This window comes from Phymastichus coffea, unplaced genomic scaffold (genome assembly GCF_024137745.1).
Source record: "Phymastichus coffea isolate CEN01 unplaced genomic scaffold, Cenicafe_Pcof_1.1 PCOF00019, whole genome shotgun sequence".
Lineage (NCBI taxonomy): Eukaryota > Metazoa > Arthropoda > Insecta > Hymenoptera > Eulophidae > Phymastichus > Phymastichus coffea.
In genome coordinates this window covers 3,809,611-3,825,160 of record NW_026706830.1, presented here as the reverse complement: position 1 = coordinate 3,825,160, position 15,550 = coordinate 3,809,611, and the positions used below count along the sequence as shown (strand labels likewise).

General features: G+C 36.7%; 1 protein-coding gene across 1 annotated transcript in view; it reads right to left on the bottom strand.

Moving 5' to 3' along the window:
• The window catches only part of LOC131675344 (disintegrin and metalloproteinase domain-containing protein 11), a 2,271,363-nt gene that overhangs the window by 1,523,351 nt on the left and 732,462 nt on the right, over positions 1–15,550 (bottom strand). Inside the window, exon 4 of the mRNA XM_058954276.1 lies at positions 10,784–10,837. Coding sequence (XP_058810259.1) covers positions 10,784–10,837 — 54 coding nt within the window. The remainder of the gene's footprint in view (positions 1–10,783; positions 10,838–15,550) is intronic.

The following is a 15,550-nucleotide window of genomic DNA, read 5'->3' as shown; positions in this document are numbered from 1 at the left end:
TTTGATTTATCTATTTATTTTATTGACAAGTAGAGTAAAATTATTATAAACAAATTCTTACTCATTAGCTAGATACGAGAGTTCGAATTATTATTATTTATTAGTGATACGAACATCACAAGGCTCATATTTACTCTAACTAATTATAAATTATTTTTGTTGTATAATATTATTGATTTTAGACTTTGACTAAGAAAATCTCTTTATTTATATTTATACTTCTCTGTATTATACCTATATAATAATATATTATGATTCTTTGACTAAATAAGAAGAAGAAAATGTATTCTGTACTATTTACTATATTAATTGTATTGAATTATTTTATTTCAACGTAACGGACGCTTTGTATTCGAGCCGAGACAATAACCTATTGGACGTTTCGCACTTAGAAAACAGCAAATCTCGTTATGACGTTACGCGCGAAAAGTCAAATTAGATAAACACAATAGGTGAAAGACCGCTTAAGATTCCGTCAACATCCAAATTAATATACAAACTAAGAAGATATTATATCTTACGCAAACGAATTTTAATCTACCAAACGAATAACATACTTAATGCTTATTTATCCAAATTGCAATTAAAGAGAATTGGAACGTTGATAACAGTTTAACTCTACAGTTATCAACAAAACTAGATATTTAGTTGATAGACGTGTTATATGAACTAAAAAGCCATGAACTCTAAGAAATGTAATTACACAAATTCATAAAGTTCTCATGAGCATTTGTAAATAATATAAATAACTTGACAAATATCTAAGGTTGATTTAATCGATGTTGATTGATAATATTCGCTACATACGTATAACTCAATTGAAAATAAGTAGATATCTATGAAGTACTTATAAGTCAAAGACTACTTAGTTTAATAAATAATTGGCTGTATCAAAACTGATAAAATTCTATTAATTAAAGCGAAAAACATGGAAAATTGCGAGAGTTCATAGGCAAAATGGTGCTCTAGAATTTTCGATATGCGAAAACAAAGATATTTGTTACTGAAGTAGTGAATGACATAGGCCAGCGTACGTCGCTTGGATCAGCATTGATTTGAGCACCACCTAGGCATTTGGACTGATGTTGAATAAATGACTGGCAACAGTCTTTATTTAATAATTTTGTTTCTCGGTTTGTTAGTTCAGTACTTTGCCCTTCATCTTACTTTGGATCATCTCTGGATAATTAATTCTATCCGAGGGACAGTATCCTTTTAAGATTATTGTTAAACCATTATATTCTTATAATTAACAAGTGTGAAGAGTCACCTTTTATTAATGCCCCGATGCTATTTGGTTCCTAGGGTGAGAGTAGAAATAATTGGTCATACCGCCCATTGTAACTAGTTATTGCTCTGAAATATTATTTTGGAGCAACTGTTAGTTGCTTTTCACGATTCACATAAAGTAGATAAGCAATGTATGTTCTGGGACACAAAGGAGCCGACAAAGGATGCCGCCAATGTATAAGGATATGTGTATGTTCTGGGACACAAAGGAGCCGCCCGATGAAAGTGTGAAGGTAGTGACACCTTTTAATTTATGGTCAGACCCCATGCTGAGTGTCTAAAAGGCATTTGATGTACCTTTGACACCTTCCGCGTGCCAATGGGCCCCATGCTGAGTGTTTAAAGGGCATTTGATGTTGGTTTGACACCTCGCGCGCGCCGCCAATGTATAAGGGATATGTGTATGTTCTAGGACACAAAGAGGCCGCCCGATGAAGGTGTCGCGATAGTGACACCTTCTAATCGCGATAAGGTGAGACCCCATGCTGAGTGTTGCATTTGATGTTCGTTTGACACCTCCCGCGTGCCAGTGGGCCCCTTCGAGGGGGCCAGTGCCCGCCCACCCAGAGGTTGTTAAGGTAGGATGCTGTAGAAGTCGGTAGGCTGTTTGGTAAACTATATGACGGTCTCTCTCTCTCTCGCTCTCCTTCGATAGTAGGGCGCTTCACCCACCCACCCACCTACAGAGAATGTTAAGGTAGGATGCTGTAGAAGTCGGTAGGGTGTTTGGTAAACTATATGATGGTCTCTCTCTCTCTATCCCTCTCTCTTGCTCTCCTTCGATAGTAGGGCGCTTATGCTGGCTGAGTGTGGACCCTCGGAGAGGGGGTAGCGTCTCTATGCTAGCGTATGCCTCTCTCTCGCTCTCCTTCGATGGTAGGGCGCTATGGGATCCCTTCGACAGAGTGAGACCCCTTGCTGAGTGTCTAAAAGGCATTTGATGTACCTTTGACACTTCCCGATGAGTACCTAAAAGGTAATCGATGTAGCTTATGCATTGAAGATGCGCCGCCAATGCTTAAGGTATATGCGTATGTCCTGAGACAGAAGCCAGTGGGCCCTTCGACAGAGCCCCCCCCCCCCACCCATTCACCCACTCTCTCACCCACCTACAGAGGTTGTTAAGGTAGGTTGCTGTAAAAGTCGTTGCTAAGAGTCTAAAGCATAACCGATGTTCCTTTTTAAATGAAGATGCGTTCTAGCAGCGTGCACTAACCTTTTTCAGAGCCACATATAATTTAGGAAACTTTCGACCACCCACACCAGCTTGCACTTTCTCCAATAATGCCTCATGCTGAGGGTTAAAACGCATTCGATGTTCCTTTTTCAATGAAGATGCGTTCGAAAGTATGTACGCAGCAGGTGATTGGAGATAGAGTAATCTTAATGACGAATTGTTTGTTAGTCATTTTATTGCTTTTTTGCCTTAGAGATAAGGTTTTTTTTTAAGTTAGCCTTGTTTAGTTGCGTTAACATCCTCCAACATGCCCTTGTACCTTTTTTTCTTTTGAAGTTATCTTGTATCTTAATTACGAATCGCATACTGAGCAACTAAAACTAAATTTATTATCTCTTCCATTAAAAACAATACTGTCACTATTTTTGAATGGAGCTTCGAGAGTAGAAAACTTTTGGGAGGAACGAAATAAAAACGTCTTCATTTTCAGAAAATCTTTCATTAGTAGACTAGGTCTCCAAGAGAAGACTTCTTAAAAAGTGAGTAAAGTTAAGTGATTAAAAAAAGTGCATCATGAATTCATTGGAAATTATACGAACATTAAATGCTATGATCGTATTCATGGCGAATGTAAGTAAAAAAAAAAGCAATCTTTATATTTATATTATAATTTAATTTATATATCTTTTTTTAGACTCTTCCAAACCTGCTGGCGGGCATTCCGACAGCAACATTTTACCATCTATTATTAGCAATTTTATCAGTCGTAAGTAATTTTATTATATATTTATTTTTAATTATTATAGTCTTATATATTGTATTTTTCAGCTTCATTCAATCATGGTCGATCCTGCTCAAAAACTGAGGATTGGCCAGCTACTGCAGGGAGTGATCGAGGTAAGAAATTTTACTTTTTATAATTTGCTTCCTATAAATATATAAATATATAAATATTTATTTGTTTTTTAGTTGCAGCAGATATTAGAGTTTTCTGAGCGCTCAGCAAGACAGCGGGCTGATGCCCAAAGAGCCGCTTTTCAAAGTGCTGCAGTCGAAAGGGCTACAGCCGAAAAAGCTGCAGTCGAAAGTGCTGCAGCCGAAAAAGCTGCAGCTGAAAGGGCTGCAGTAAAGAAAGCTGCAGCCGAACAGGCTGCAATTGAAAAGGCTGCCGCCGAAAAGTCTGCAGCTGAAAAGCCTGCAGCCGAAAAGACTGCAACCGAAAAGGTGTTGGTGGAAACAGCGAGGAAAAGGAGGAATCCCTTTGCGTCGTTACCCCCCAAAAAAAAATTTTTTAAGGTATAATTTTTTTTATTAATCATATCATTAATTATAAAATTAACATTTTTAAAATTATTATTTTTTTTTCAGATAAACGATGTTGCCCGAGAGTCCTTTTGCAGTATTGAAAATACCCTTACAAGGGTAAAGTCTACTGCCACTGACATCACCACCACCACTACTACCACCACCACTACCACCAATGCCATCACCATCATCACCACTGCTGCCACCGTTACCGCCGCCACCACTACTGCCACCGCCACCACCACTACCACCGCCACCAACAAGCGTAAAATAAAAATGAAAAAAATAGAAACTGTAAATATAATGTATCCCGGAATGGTTCGAAGGCCAACACAACCTTCCAAACCATACGGTAAAAAAAAATTAAAAAAAACATCATGTAAATAAATAATTGTAATATTATATTTAATAATTATATAAATAAATAAAAAAATTAATAAATTACATAACAAAAAAGTGTCTCTCTCTCTCTCTCTCGCTCTCCTCCGATAGTACGGTGCTTCGTTAGTAAGCTTATGCTGACTGAGTCTAGGCTTACGGAGAGGAGGTAGCGTCTCTAGCTGCTTGCTAGGAGCGTGCACCGTATAGCCCTTGGAGAGGGGGTAGGGTCTCTAGCTTGCTAGACGCATAAGCTGTATAGTGAGGATGCTGCTCCTTCTCTCTCTCGCTCTCCTTCGATAGTAGGACATGTGGGCCCTTGGAGAGAGGGTAGCATATAGCTTGGTAAGCTATATGCTGCTCTCTCTCTCTTTTTCTCTAAGCAAGCGCTATAGTATTTTCATTAGATTTCAGGAACCTTTCAACCTCACAGTTGATTTTATTCGAATATTAATTAATAAAACTTATAGAATTTTCGTTTAATTATTAATTTATTGTTCATTCAACTATACATTAAATATAATACAGTCTGTCTATAATCTTTATTTTCAGTAGTTGACATCGCTATATTGAAATATTGAGTTGAATTTTTATATGTAATATTGTCAACTTCATCAATACCTTCCATTTCAGATTGCTTCAGTCTAGCTTTTATCCATGAAAACAATCTTTGTGCATTTGTAACGGCACATACAAAGTTAGCTGATTTATTGTAATGATATGTACATATTGTTTCTAATGGGTAAGGTAATGCGCTCATTGGTGGACATCTCATCTCGCTTTCAAGTTCTAAAATTTTTCTAAAAAAAGAAAAAAAATTTTAATTAATAATGATTTTAATTTCTAACAAAAAAAATAAATAAATAAGAATACTTACTTTTCAGGTAACATTTTTTGTAACCATTGTTTCTTTTTTAATCCTTTTACATAAATATTTCTAGAATTATTTAAATGATTGTTTAGTACACGTGCTAAATTTTTATATGGAATAAGACCGGATCTCCATAATAAACCATGATGACACGTTTCTAAGAAATGATTCACTTTTCGACATTTGAAAGGAAGTTGAAACCAATGATATGGTGGTTCGAAGAAAAACACAATTGGAACAGTATCTACATCTAATGGTAGATATGCGAGTTCTTTACAAACAAAAGTCTCGTTTAAACTTTCAAAGCCTTGAAAATCTATTACGAAATCCATTTGAAAAGATGCTGAAGTTAATGTGAACTCTACTAGTTCCCAAAACCGTTATGAGAGTAGAGGCACGTGTTTGTTCTATATAAAGCTTATACCTTACTATTCGAAAGTAGAGGGCGCCATAGTCACCATACCTCACCAATCGAAAGTATAGGGCGTCATAGACATTATATAGTATGGTTATAGGTAGTTTTTATTAAATTCCAACAATATATATAATTTATTTTCTTTTTTATTGAAAAGCATTGTATACATTGATTACATAATGTCTTGTTAATTTCAAACTAATTTTTTAACATCACCACTAATTGAGTTATATTGTAAAAGACGATCGTGTAATATTAAGCAGTATGCTGCAGTATCTTCAGGAAAATCAGTCCGAGTTTCAAATTCTAGGCGAACATCGACTGGCGCACTTTTTAATGTTTCATTTTGTTTGGAGCAGTCTATAACTATTAGCGGCACTTTATTAATGAAATCTTTTTTATTGAGTAACTGCTCGTTTTCTTTACCATAATAAGCCTTTTGAAAATTAGTATACATATCGTAGAGAACAACATACTGATTTTGATTGATATTCAAATTAAGATTTCCATACGGATAGCATTGTGTATTGAGGAATAGCTTCACATTACTAATATTACAATGATCAAAATTACTAGAATTAACACTCGCCGAACTTTTACGTTTAGTTTGAAAAGCTAAAATAACAAAGCGAGACTTTTCCAATTGATTGGAAGTCTTAACACTTCAAACATGCTTTGATGTACGTGGTAATTTTGGATACTCATACATTTCCCAAGTACGATAACTCATTGTAATTGCACGATCTCGTCCGATCTGATTGAGTAATTTGATTTTTTCTTTGTCTGCAACCATCACATATGGCATCAACGATTCAACCTTAGTTAAAGTAATTTTTGTTTTTTCTGAAGCAGCAGGATTCCCTATTGGAGCAGACAAAATAGTATTCAAATCATCTCTTGATCTTTTGAGAATAAGTTCATGCTTGATATATACTTGGATATATATATACTTCATATTGGATACTATATATATTTAAAAAATGCCTGTTGATGCAAAAGTTGTAACAACCTTACTTTCAATGATATTTGATCGGAGCAATAATGACGAACCAAAGCTTTTAATCAGTGACGAAGAAATGCAATTGCACAACATACTGGAGAAAATAATAAAACAGCATGCAGAAAATTCTGATGTTGATGTTCAAGAAGAAACGACATTGTATTTTTGCGATGAAAATGAAATTTATCCAGAAGCTATTGAGTACATGGAAAACGAAGAATCTGAGGATTTTCTAGAAGAATTAAATAATCCATGTGAGAAAGACAAAATTGACTTTAAATATAAAGAAGAAGCAGTAAAGTTTTGGTTGAGTGGAAAAAGTAAGCCTTATTCATTTAATACTGTAAAGCACAAATACAAACAAGTAACTAGCGAGCGACAATTACGACGATGGAAACAGCAAGTTGAAGCAGGAGACAGTAGATATGATAAATTATTCAAGATATCAGAATATGTTTTTAATAATTTTAATGAAGCTATGATATCGAAGATGACTGTACATGATATTGATTTGAAAAGATGGGCTTTACAAAAAAAAGCTGAAATAGCTATGCCTTTGTTCAAAGCATCGAATTGGTGGATCTGGTAATTTAAAAAAAAAACATAATATAGTATCTCGAAAAATCACTAAATATGCTACAACAGATTCATTGAAAAATATTGATGAAATTGAAAATCAATGTGAAACTTTTAGAGTTGAAATTAAACAATTGCTTACAAGATACGGTGCAAGCAATGTATATAATTCTGATTAGAGCGGATTTAATTTGGAGATTCACAGTGGTAGAACATTAAATTATAGAGGACTGAAAGAAATTCAAAGCATAGCACAATCACTGTCTTCCTTAACACACAGCTACACTTTCAACCTGTTATATCAGCAGTGGGTAATTTGCTTTCACCTTTATTTTTAGTATTGAAAGAAGCAAGTGGAGACTTTGGGCCTCGAGTTAGACAGACATTATTTACACCAGAAAATGTATTAATACGAGTTTCTACATCTGGAAAGCTTTCTAAGCAACTGCTTCAGACGTGGATGCAAGAAGTATTTTTAAAAAATACTGGGAATTCATCGGTCTTACTTTTAGACTCTTGGAGTGGGCAATGTAATAATACCATACAAGAAGTTGTACCGGAACAAGTAAGTTTAATGGTAATGACAATACCGCCTGGCACTACAGATAAAATTTAGCCTTTGGATGTTTATGGTTTTCGATTCTGGAAGAATTTTGTAAGAAAGCTATCTGATTTTATTATTTTAATGCAATACAATATCAATTTACACGAAAGAAATTTTATCATAAAAATGCAATCCCTCGTACATAATCAGTTATCTTGTCCGAGGTATTATAATACTTTTAAGTATGCATGGTTCAAAAGTGGTTATATTGATAGACCTCCAAAATTTGATAATCCTGTTGAATTTTGCTTTGCCATAAAAGAAGAACCTGTATGTACCTACGAAGATGACATTGCAATTATAATTTGTAGTTGGTGTAAAAAAAGTTATGCTTCAATCATTTTTTTACAGAGTATCATTATTGTAAGAATTATATACTATAATTATATAAAATAATTCTCAAAAATATCAAACATATGTACGGGATAAATAGAAAGTTGTATTTTATATATGTTAATATGTATATGAATGTAATTATTAAAAAAAATAAATAAATAATATTTATAATAAACAAAATATATAATAAAATATTTTTTTATTGCCACTTTGGGACTCAAAATATCATTTGAACGTGTAAATTCCCCCATAATTCGAATCTGCCATAAGCAACAGTAGTTTCCATTTGAAATTTACAAGTTGAGCTAGATTTGGGCCAATTTTTGGAATTGGACCCAAAAAACTGAGTTTCCCATTTGAAAGAACGAAAAACATTACAAAAGAAACACTATAAATCTTTTCAAGTGCAAAAAACACGACTTTTACACATACAAACTAATTAATATACTTTAAAGTATGAGTCTTTCCCTTCAAAATGAATTTTGAATCGTTCAGATATCTTTTTCTTTCACCAAGATATGATAATTTGAATTTAGCGTCTCGCCAACTTATGCACTTCAAGCGTATGTAGATTATAATTGGCAACCCTATTTTTACCACCTAAATTACCGTATAGGCCGCTACAAAAAAATACGTGTCCAATATTTTTCGATACTCTAATCGTATGTAAAGTTTGAAGAAAATCGGTGACGGACACCTCCCTGCCTTCCCTTGTTAGTTCAAATTCTCTTTAAATACAGGTTCAAGAACAAACATAACAAAAAATTTGTACGCGATTGAAAGTAATATAATTTGAAGCGGTACATCAAATTGAATTAAAAAAAGTATTAATCAATGTCTCTTTTTTGATCGTAAGTTCGACGATATTACGCATGTATATTTACTCCAAATGTTGTTTTTTCTAACTTTTCTTCTTTGTTAGATTAAATAGTCTTGTAATAGTTATTCCCTTTGTTTCTCCCACACTCGATGTTCATTCTCGATGTTGAACAACAATAAATACATAAATGAGATAAGTGTAAAAGTATATGTAGAAGACATACGATTCCAGCTTGACTTTGATGTATGAAATGGTACTTATAGAAATAGACGAGAAATAGTATATAAAAGCTTAACTTCTACGATTATACTTCTATTTGTTTTATTTATATGCTACGATGTATCGTGCTATTCATTTATCTCTAGGGTAAGTTGAGAACTCTGAATTTTCAGTAATATTTTTTAATATTACTCCATCGTTAGTTTTTCAATAATATTGGAACCGTCTGAACGTAACTGTAACGCCCTAGTTATATTTTTAATCTTTCAAATTTTTATTTTTGGTACAAAACTCTAATTGAAAAGATCTAATTGACAAAAAAGGACTGTATTCTCTAGGTAATGTATTTTACTCAAACTAGATGTAAAGTTTTTCTTGGTATAAAAACATGACATTCTAATGGATTTATTAGCTTTATATTTAGTATTATGAAAATAGTCATTATCTTGAAGCAATCTTTTTCAAACGATGTTACAGTCAAATTTATTGGAAGGATCAGAAATTTGATTGATGAATTTTGCATTACATACTTCATTTGAAATTTCTAATTAAAATGCATTTTAATCTTTATATATATAGTAGAATTCTCTGTTTTTCAGTGAGGCGAGAAATACTCTTCGTTCACCTTTATTTAATTTTACGAAATGTATTTCAACATTGTAACGGGGTTTTGACCCAGCGCGGGTCGTTCGTTATATAAATTACGAGGGAATGGAAAACAGCTCGGTGTGGGCCTCCTAATAGGAGCGATCACGAAATTCAGGTGCGAAAGCCGGACGGAACGGGATTGCTTACGATAGGTAAAAAGGAAGCGCAAAAGAAGAAAACAGATATACGAGTAACATCGAGTTTACTACGGAGAATAATACAAAATTAATACGCAGTATAAGCGGGAGAGAGAGCGGCGAAAAGCTAGCGAGAGAGACACGTATTCGAGATGGTACTTACAATAATGTCTCGGCGTTAGCCCTGCAGGCGATATCCTCAGCCTCGCACGTGGCTCGGGATGACGCGCAGTGTGCAGCTCGGGTGCAGTCAAGAGGCGGGCGGCCTTAAAGGCTCGCACGCGTGGTCGCAGGAACTAGCCCACCAAAGGCACTAGGGGCAATCTCGGCACCGATACCTTACACCGAGTGGACACTCGCGTATTCGCAGGCAACCGAAATGTCAGTCACAAAAGTTAGTCGCGAAAAGTCGGACAGCAAAAGATCGCATGCACGTGTATAGCCGCTCGCCACACGTCCACGTGCTTCGAAGTCGCCGGTACAAGAGAGAGTTCTTATCGCGGGGCTTTTTCTTGCCCCACTCTCCTACTCGCGTGCGTCGTGCCGGCCTCCCGAATTCTCTCTCTCTAGCTCGCCCTCTATTAGCGCTCTCTCTGACTTACCTTTGGCCGCCATACAAGTGAGATAATTATAAGACAATTATATATATAAGAATAATTATAATTATGTATGGGGAGAGAGAGACATAACGAGGGTCTGGCCGCTCGTTATAACATTAATAACTATATAATTACGTAAATATTGAAACACACCTAAATAATATTCTTAATTTTTAGTTTGGAAACATGATATATCATGTTTGTCTAAACCTAACATGAACTTTAATACAATTTATTGCTATTCGTCAATTAAATCCTATTATTATTATTATTCAGTCAGAAAAATATTAATGAGAGTATTTTCAATAGTATGAATATATATAACAAAATCATTTAAAAAAAAAGACTTCTTCGGAATACTAGAATTATAAAAAAATCTGTTGATTTGTAATGATCAAGGGAACTTACTCTAGTCCTTGGTCTTGGAAAAACGCCTTCATTGTAACTGCTTTTCTGAGGAAACTGAAATGAAAAAAATTATATTATATATAAATATATATATATATATATATATATATATATATGAATTCACAAAGTGTCATGAAGGATATAATTAAATTCAAAGTTTATTTAGACTTAGCTAATAATTTCAAATTTTGAAAGAATTTACAAAAAATGACTTTTTAACCTCTAATTTAACATATTTCATATCTTAATGGAGTAACCATTGAATGCTACATAGTTATCAGGCATTTTTCTCAAAATGAAACTTGTATTTTTAGTCATTCGAAGATCATTATTTATTTTAGAATGAATCTTGAAAATATGAGTTTGACTTGGACTGTGGTGCCATATATTTATATAAAAATTAACACCGAATTCACTCAGAATCAAATGATAGATAGTATTTTAAATAAGCGATAAATTATCATTTTCTGTAAATTTTTTAGAGACAATCTAGATTTGAATTGAAAATTACATCTAATAGATGTGGAGAAGCAAATATTTAAAAACAAATGATCTTTCCCGTTTCTCGCGGCTGTCCGCACAAATCATTTACGAGGGGGATCGATAAGTCTTTACAAAATTTAAGAGATGGCACTCGTCACGCTTAAATTATGATGTTTTTGGTAAGCAATACTACTAACTAGATATCATGCAAAGTATCAGCTCGATTCATTAAGTCGTTTTTTCGTGAGCGTTGGTGGAACAAAAAGTTATTGATTTATTTGAAAAATGGAAAAAACAGAGTTTCGAGCGGTGATAAAACATTTTCATTTGAAAGGTCTTACACCAAAAGAAATCATAGTTGAGTTGAACGCCGTTCATGGCAAGTCTGCCCCTGTGTTTAAGACTGTTTATAACTGGGTAAATGAATTTAAACGCGGCCGTACAACAACAAAAGATGAACCTTGTTCAGGACGCCCCGTAGAAGTAAATACGCCCGAAATGGTCAACAAAATCCACGATATGGTGTTGAGTAATAGAAGATTAAAAGTGCAAGAATTAGTTGAGGCCACAGAAGTATCAAAGGGTACAATCATTCCAATTTTACATGGAAAATTGGGGATGAAAAAAATATCAGCAAGATGGGTGCCGCGTTTGCTCACTGTTGAAAACAAACGAACCCGTCTGGTCACCTCTGAGGCTCTTTTGGCACGTATACGTCGTAATCTGGAAGACTTTTGGCGTCGACTCGTAACTGTAGACGAAACATTGGTACACCACTACACTCCTGAAACCAAAGAACAGTCCAAACAATGGATTACCGCATGAGAACTAGCCCCAAAGAAGGCAAAGACAGTAAAGTCAGCTGGCAAGATTATGGCCACGGTTTTCTGGGATGCGTATGGAATCATCTACATTGACTAATTGGAAAAGGGACAGACGATCACTGGACAATATTATGCGTCATTATTAAGTTAGCTGAAAGAAAAACTCAGAGAAAAATATACTCACTTGAACAAAAAAAATGCCTCTTTCTTCAAGACAATGCTCAAGTTCACGCGTGTGTAGTTTGTAACAGGGTTCTTGCTACCCCGTTAAGGGTGATGCTAAGTAGCTACTCGACTTGCGGGTAATTCGTTATGGGGTCACGCGAGACTCAGCCCAGTGGCTCAGATATGCCCCTCGAAGGCACCCTTGCCTTCGGCCCGCGGAGAGCGTCGTAGATCAGGTAGCAGCGGGCGATGCGAGCCAGCGCGCGCGTAACACGGGAGAGGGAAGTGCCGAGAGGAAAGACGCAGCGGTTAGCAGAAAGAGTGTTTATTAAAACGAAGATAACAAGGGAAGCATACAAGTAGCATTCGCAGTGAGAGAGGCAAGCGAGAAGCAAGCGAGAGAGAGAGTCTTATGATCGAGCGGGCACTGACATGACGGGTTCGCAGTAGCCTCGGATTTACTCCTGACGCGCGCAGGTGTTCAGCCACGAGGTAGCTCTCTCAGGCTGATTGACAATTATCTGCACGCACGAACGCACGCACTCTACACCCTCGGTCCTTATCGGCGAAAAATACTAGCTGCGTAGCACAAGGCACTTATTCGTCGCGGTGATAGCCGGGCTTGCTTTCTTCGCGAAGGCGGGCAGCAGATTGTCGCTCGTACGCGGAAGGGGTCCCCCTCTCTCGCGCTGGCTATTCGGCAGCGGCGCGTCTCAGCCAATTAGGCGAACGTGCGCGACACTCAAACGTCCACGCACTCACGCGTACACGCGGATCTCTCTCTCTACTCGGTGCTCTCTTACTTACCTCGTGCCGCATCCACAGCTGCGGCAAGACAAAATAACTTAAATAGAATACATAGGTTGTTAATAAATTATGATTGGCTTAGGGGAGAGAGAGACATAACGAGACTCGGCTCGTTATAAGTTTCGATGGCAAAAATTAACGATTTAAAGTTCGAATTAATTGGCCTCCACCATATTCGCCTGATTTGACTCCCAGCGACTTTTTCTTATTTCTTAACCTCAAAAAATGGCTTGTCGGACAACGATTCACGTCGAATGAAGAAGTCATCGTCGATACAAATATCTATTTTGAGGGTTTTCAGAAATCATAGTTTTCTGATAGCTTAACAAAACAGGAAGGCCGTTTAATAAAATATATCGACCTTGAAGGAGATTACGTTGAAAAATAACAAAAAATTACATACGCAAAACTTTTTTTCCTACTTTTTATAAAGACTTATTGACTCCCCCCCCCCCCCTCGTATTTAAGGATTCGGGAAGCAAAAGATGTTCCCCCAACTGAATAACGCGTAGAGCACAACCACGTTAAACGCACAGATTCGAAGTAGGGATGAGCAGTGATGCAGCGGCGAATAAACACAACACCGGATTAACACACTAATCCTTTAATCGTCAATAATCGACTACAATCAGCGATCTCACGCCTCTATACTACGAGCGGCAAAATAATAAACGCGAACGCGAAGGTGAATCGGTGGCTGGTCAACCCGCAGATTCCCTGTTTAAAACTAGTTATTACAACAAATGCCCAACAAACATTTTCCGCCGTTATTTCATCAACGGGGTAGCCAGTAGATCTGCCACGCTACCACCCATCAGCTGGCGCCCAAACATGCAAGAGAGAGAAACAAGAGAAAACACGGCACCGACCTCGACCTTCAGCCTCTCTGACAGTTAGAACGCTTTGCAGTGTGACGTCACTGGTGCGCTCCTTCTTGCTGACCGACTCGCTGGTGTTTATTGTCGTCGCTGTTTATCCTCTTACTCGTCTTCTCCTTCGCTCTACCAATATTGCTGCCTCAATCCGTTGTTCGCTCGTTGATTGCTTTTGTTGTTGCTTCCGCTATCCTTCGATTGCTCGGTACTACAGCAGCGATAAAATCCGCTCACGGATATACTTCGGGATACGGTTGAGCGCGACCCAGCCGCACACTCTAATTTTCGTCCGCGCACCAAGCGTGTCTCCGAAAAACGAAAAACGTTGACGAGGTCGTGGGGCCAATTCCGGAAAACCGTTAACTTTGGTTTAATCCGCGCGCGCGACTTTCTCTGCCCTAAGCCTAGCAGATACTCTCCCAAATTTTCCGCGGTGATGCTCAACTAGAGCATTCTCTTTCACTCTCTCTATCTCATCTTCTTCTTCTTCCGCGCCATCTCGACCGCTCCAGCCGTTAGCTCAGCCCGTATACAGCACCTCGCAAACAAAAACCAAGCATGAGTATGTGTGCCACACGCACACACTCTCAGCTTGGCGCAGCGTGCGGACATTTGCGAGAGCCAAACGAACGAAATCGGCCTAGCCGATATTCTCCGTTACAACTTTTTAAGTTTACAATATTTAAAAAGTTGACACACACACACATGAACGGGGGTTGTACATCAAATATGAGAAAGATGATTAAAGTTCACCAAATTAACTTTAATGTCACTGTATAATAGCTGAGGACTCGTGATCTATTATCATAGATAGTCCGTGATAGAAAGTTATAACAATAATATTATTGAACAATATCATGATCATAGTGGGATAAACTGAATAAGAGGTACTATAAGCTGACTATTTAGACATGTGAAAACTACTACATATCGAAAATGTACATAACGATGAGCTATTTTATATGGCTGGAAGTGGCCGGTATGCATATATATGCTTGCTATTTTCCTACATGTGATATTTTCCAGGATTATTTGAGATCTTTAAATACCGTTATTGACAACATTAAGTCATGCTAATTACCAGTGTTAATCGATGAAGACTTTAATGTTTGGCCGGTTGAGTAGAGTAGTGGAATAAAGAAACCATCGAAGGCATTTGCCACTGGAGGCTTCTGTAATATTAAAGTTCGAAATAGCAAACAAAAGAAACTTCGCAGCCTATTGCAGGGCTGGTAAGTGTTGTATAGTGAATCTGACCTTTACCGACCTTAAGTTGATCGAGGTGAAGCTTGACTAAAGAAACAGTGATAAATGCAGTTATATATTAGTTTCAATCAATCGATAAGCAGACCAAGGAGGGTGACAGCACAAAGCAGAAATAGGAGATGGACATCAACCACTTTTGTTAGAAACGTGTTCCTAAGTTCACTTGTAAGAATGACTGTAGGAGGGTTGTTAACACAAAAAGCCCTAGACTTTATGGAATCCATAGTATCGGTATATAATGCATCCATGGTTGTGAAACATAAAGTTCACATACAGTCTCCTATCTACCGATGAAACGATTACATCGTTAAACTAAGAGATAATTGTACAAGACTAGGAAGATTACA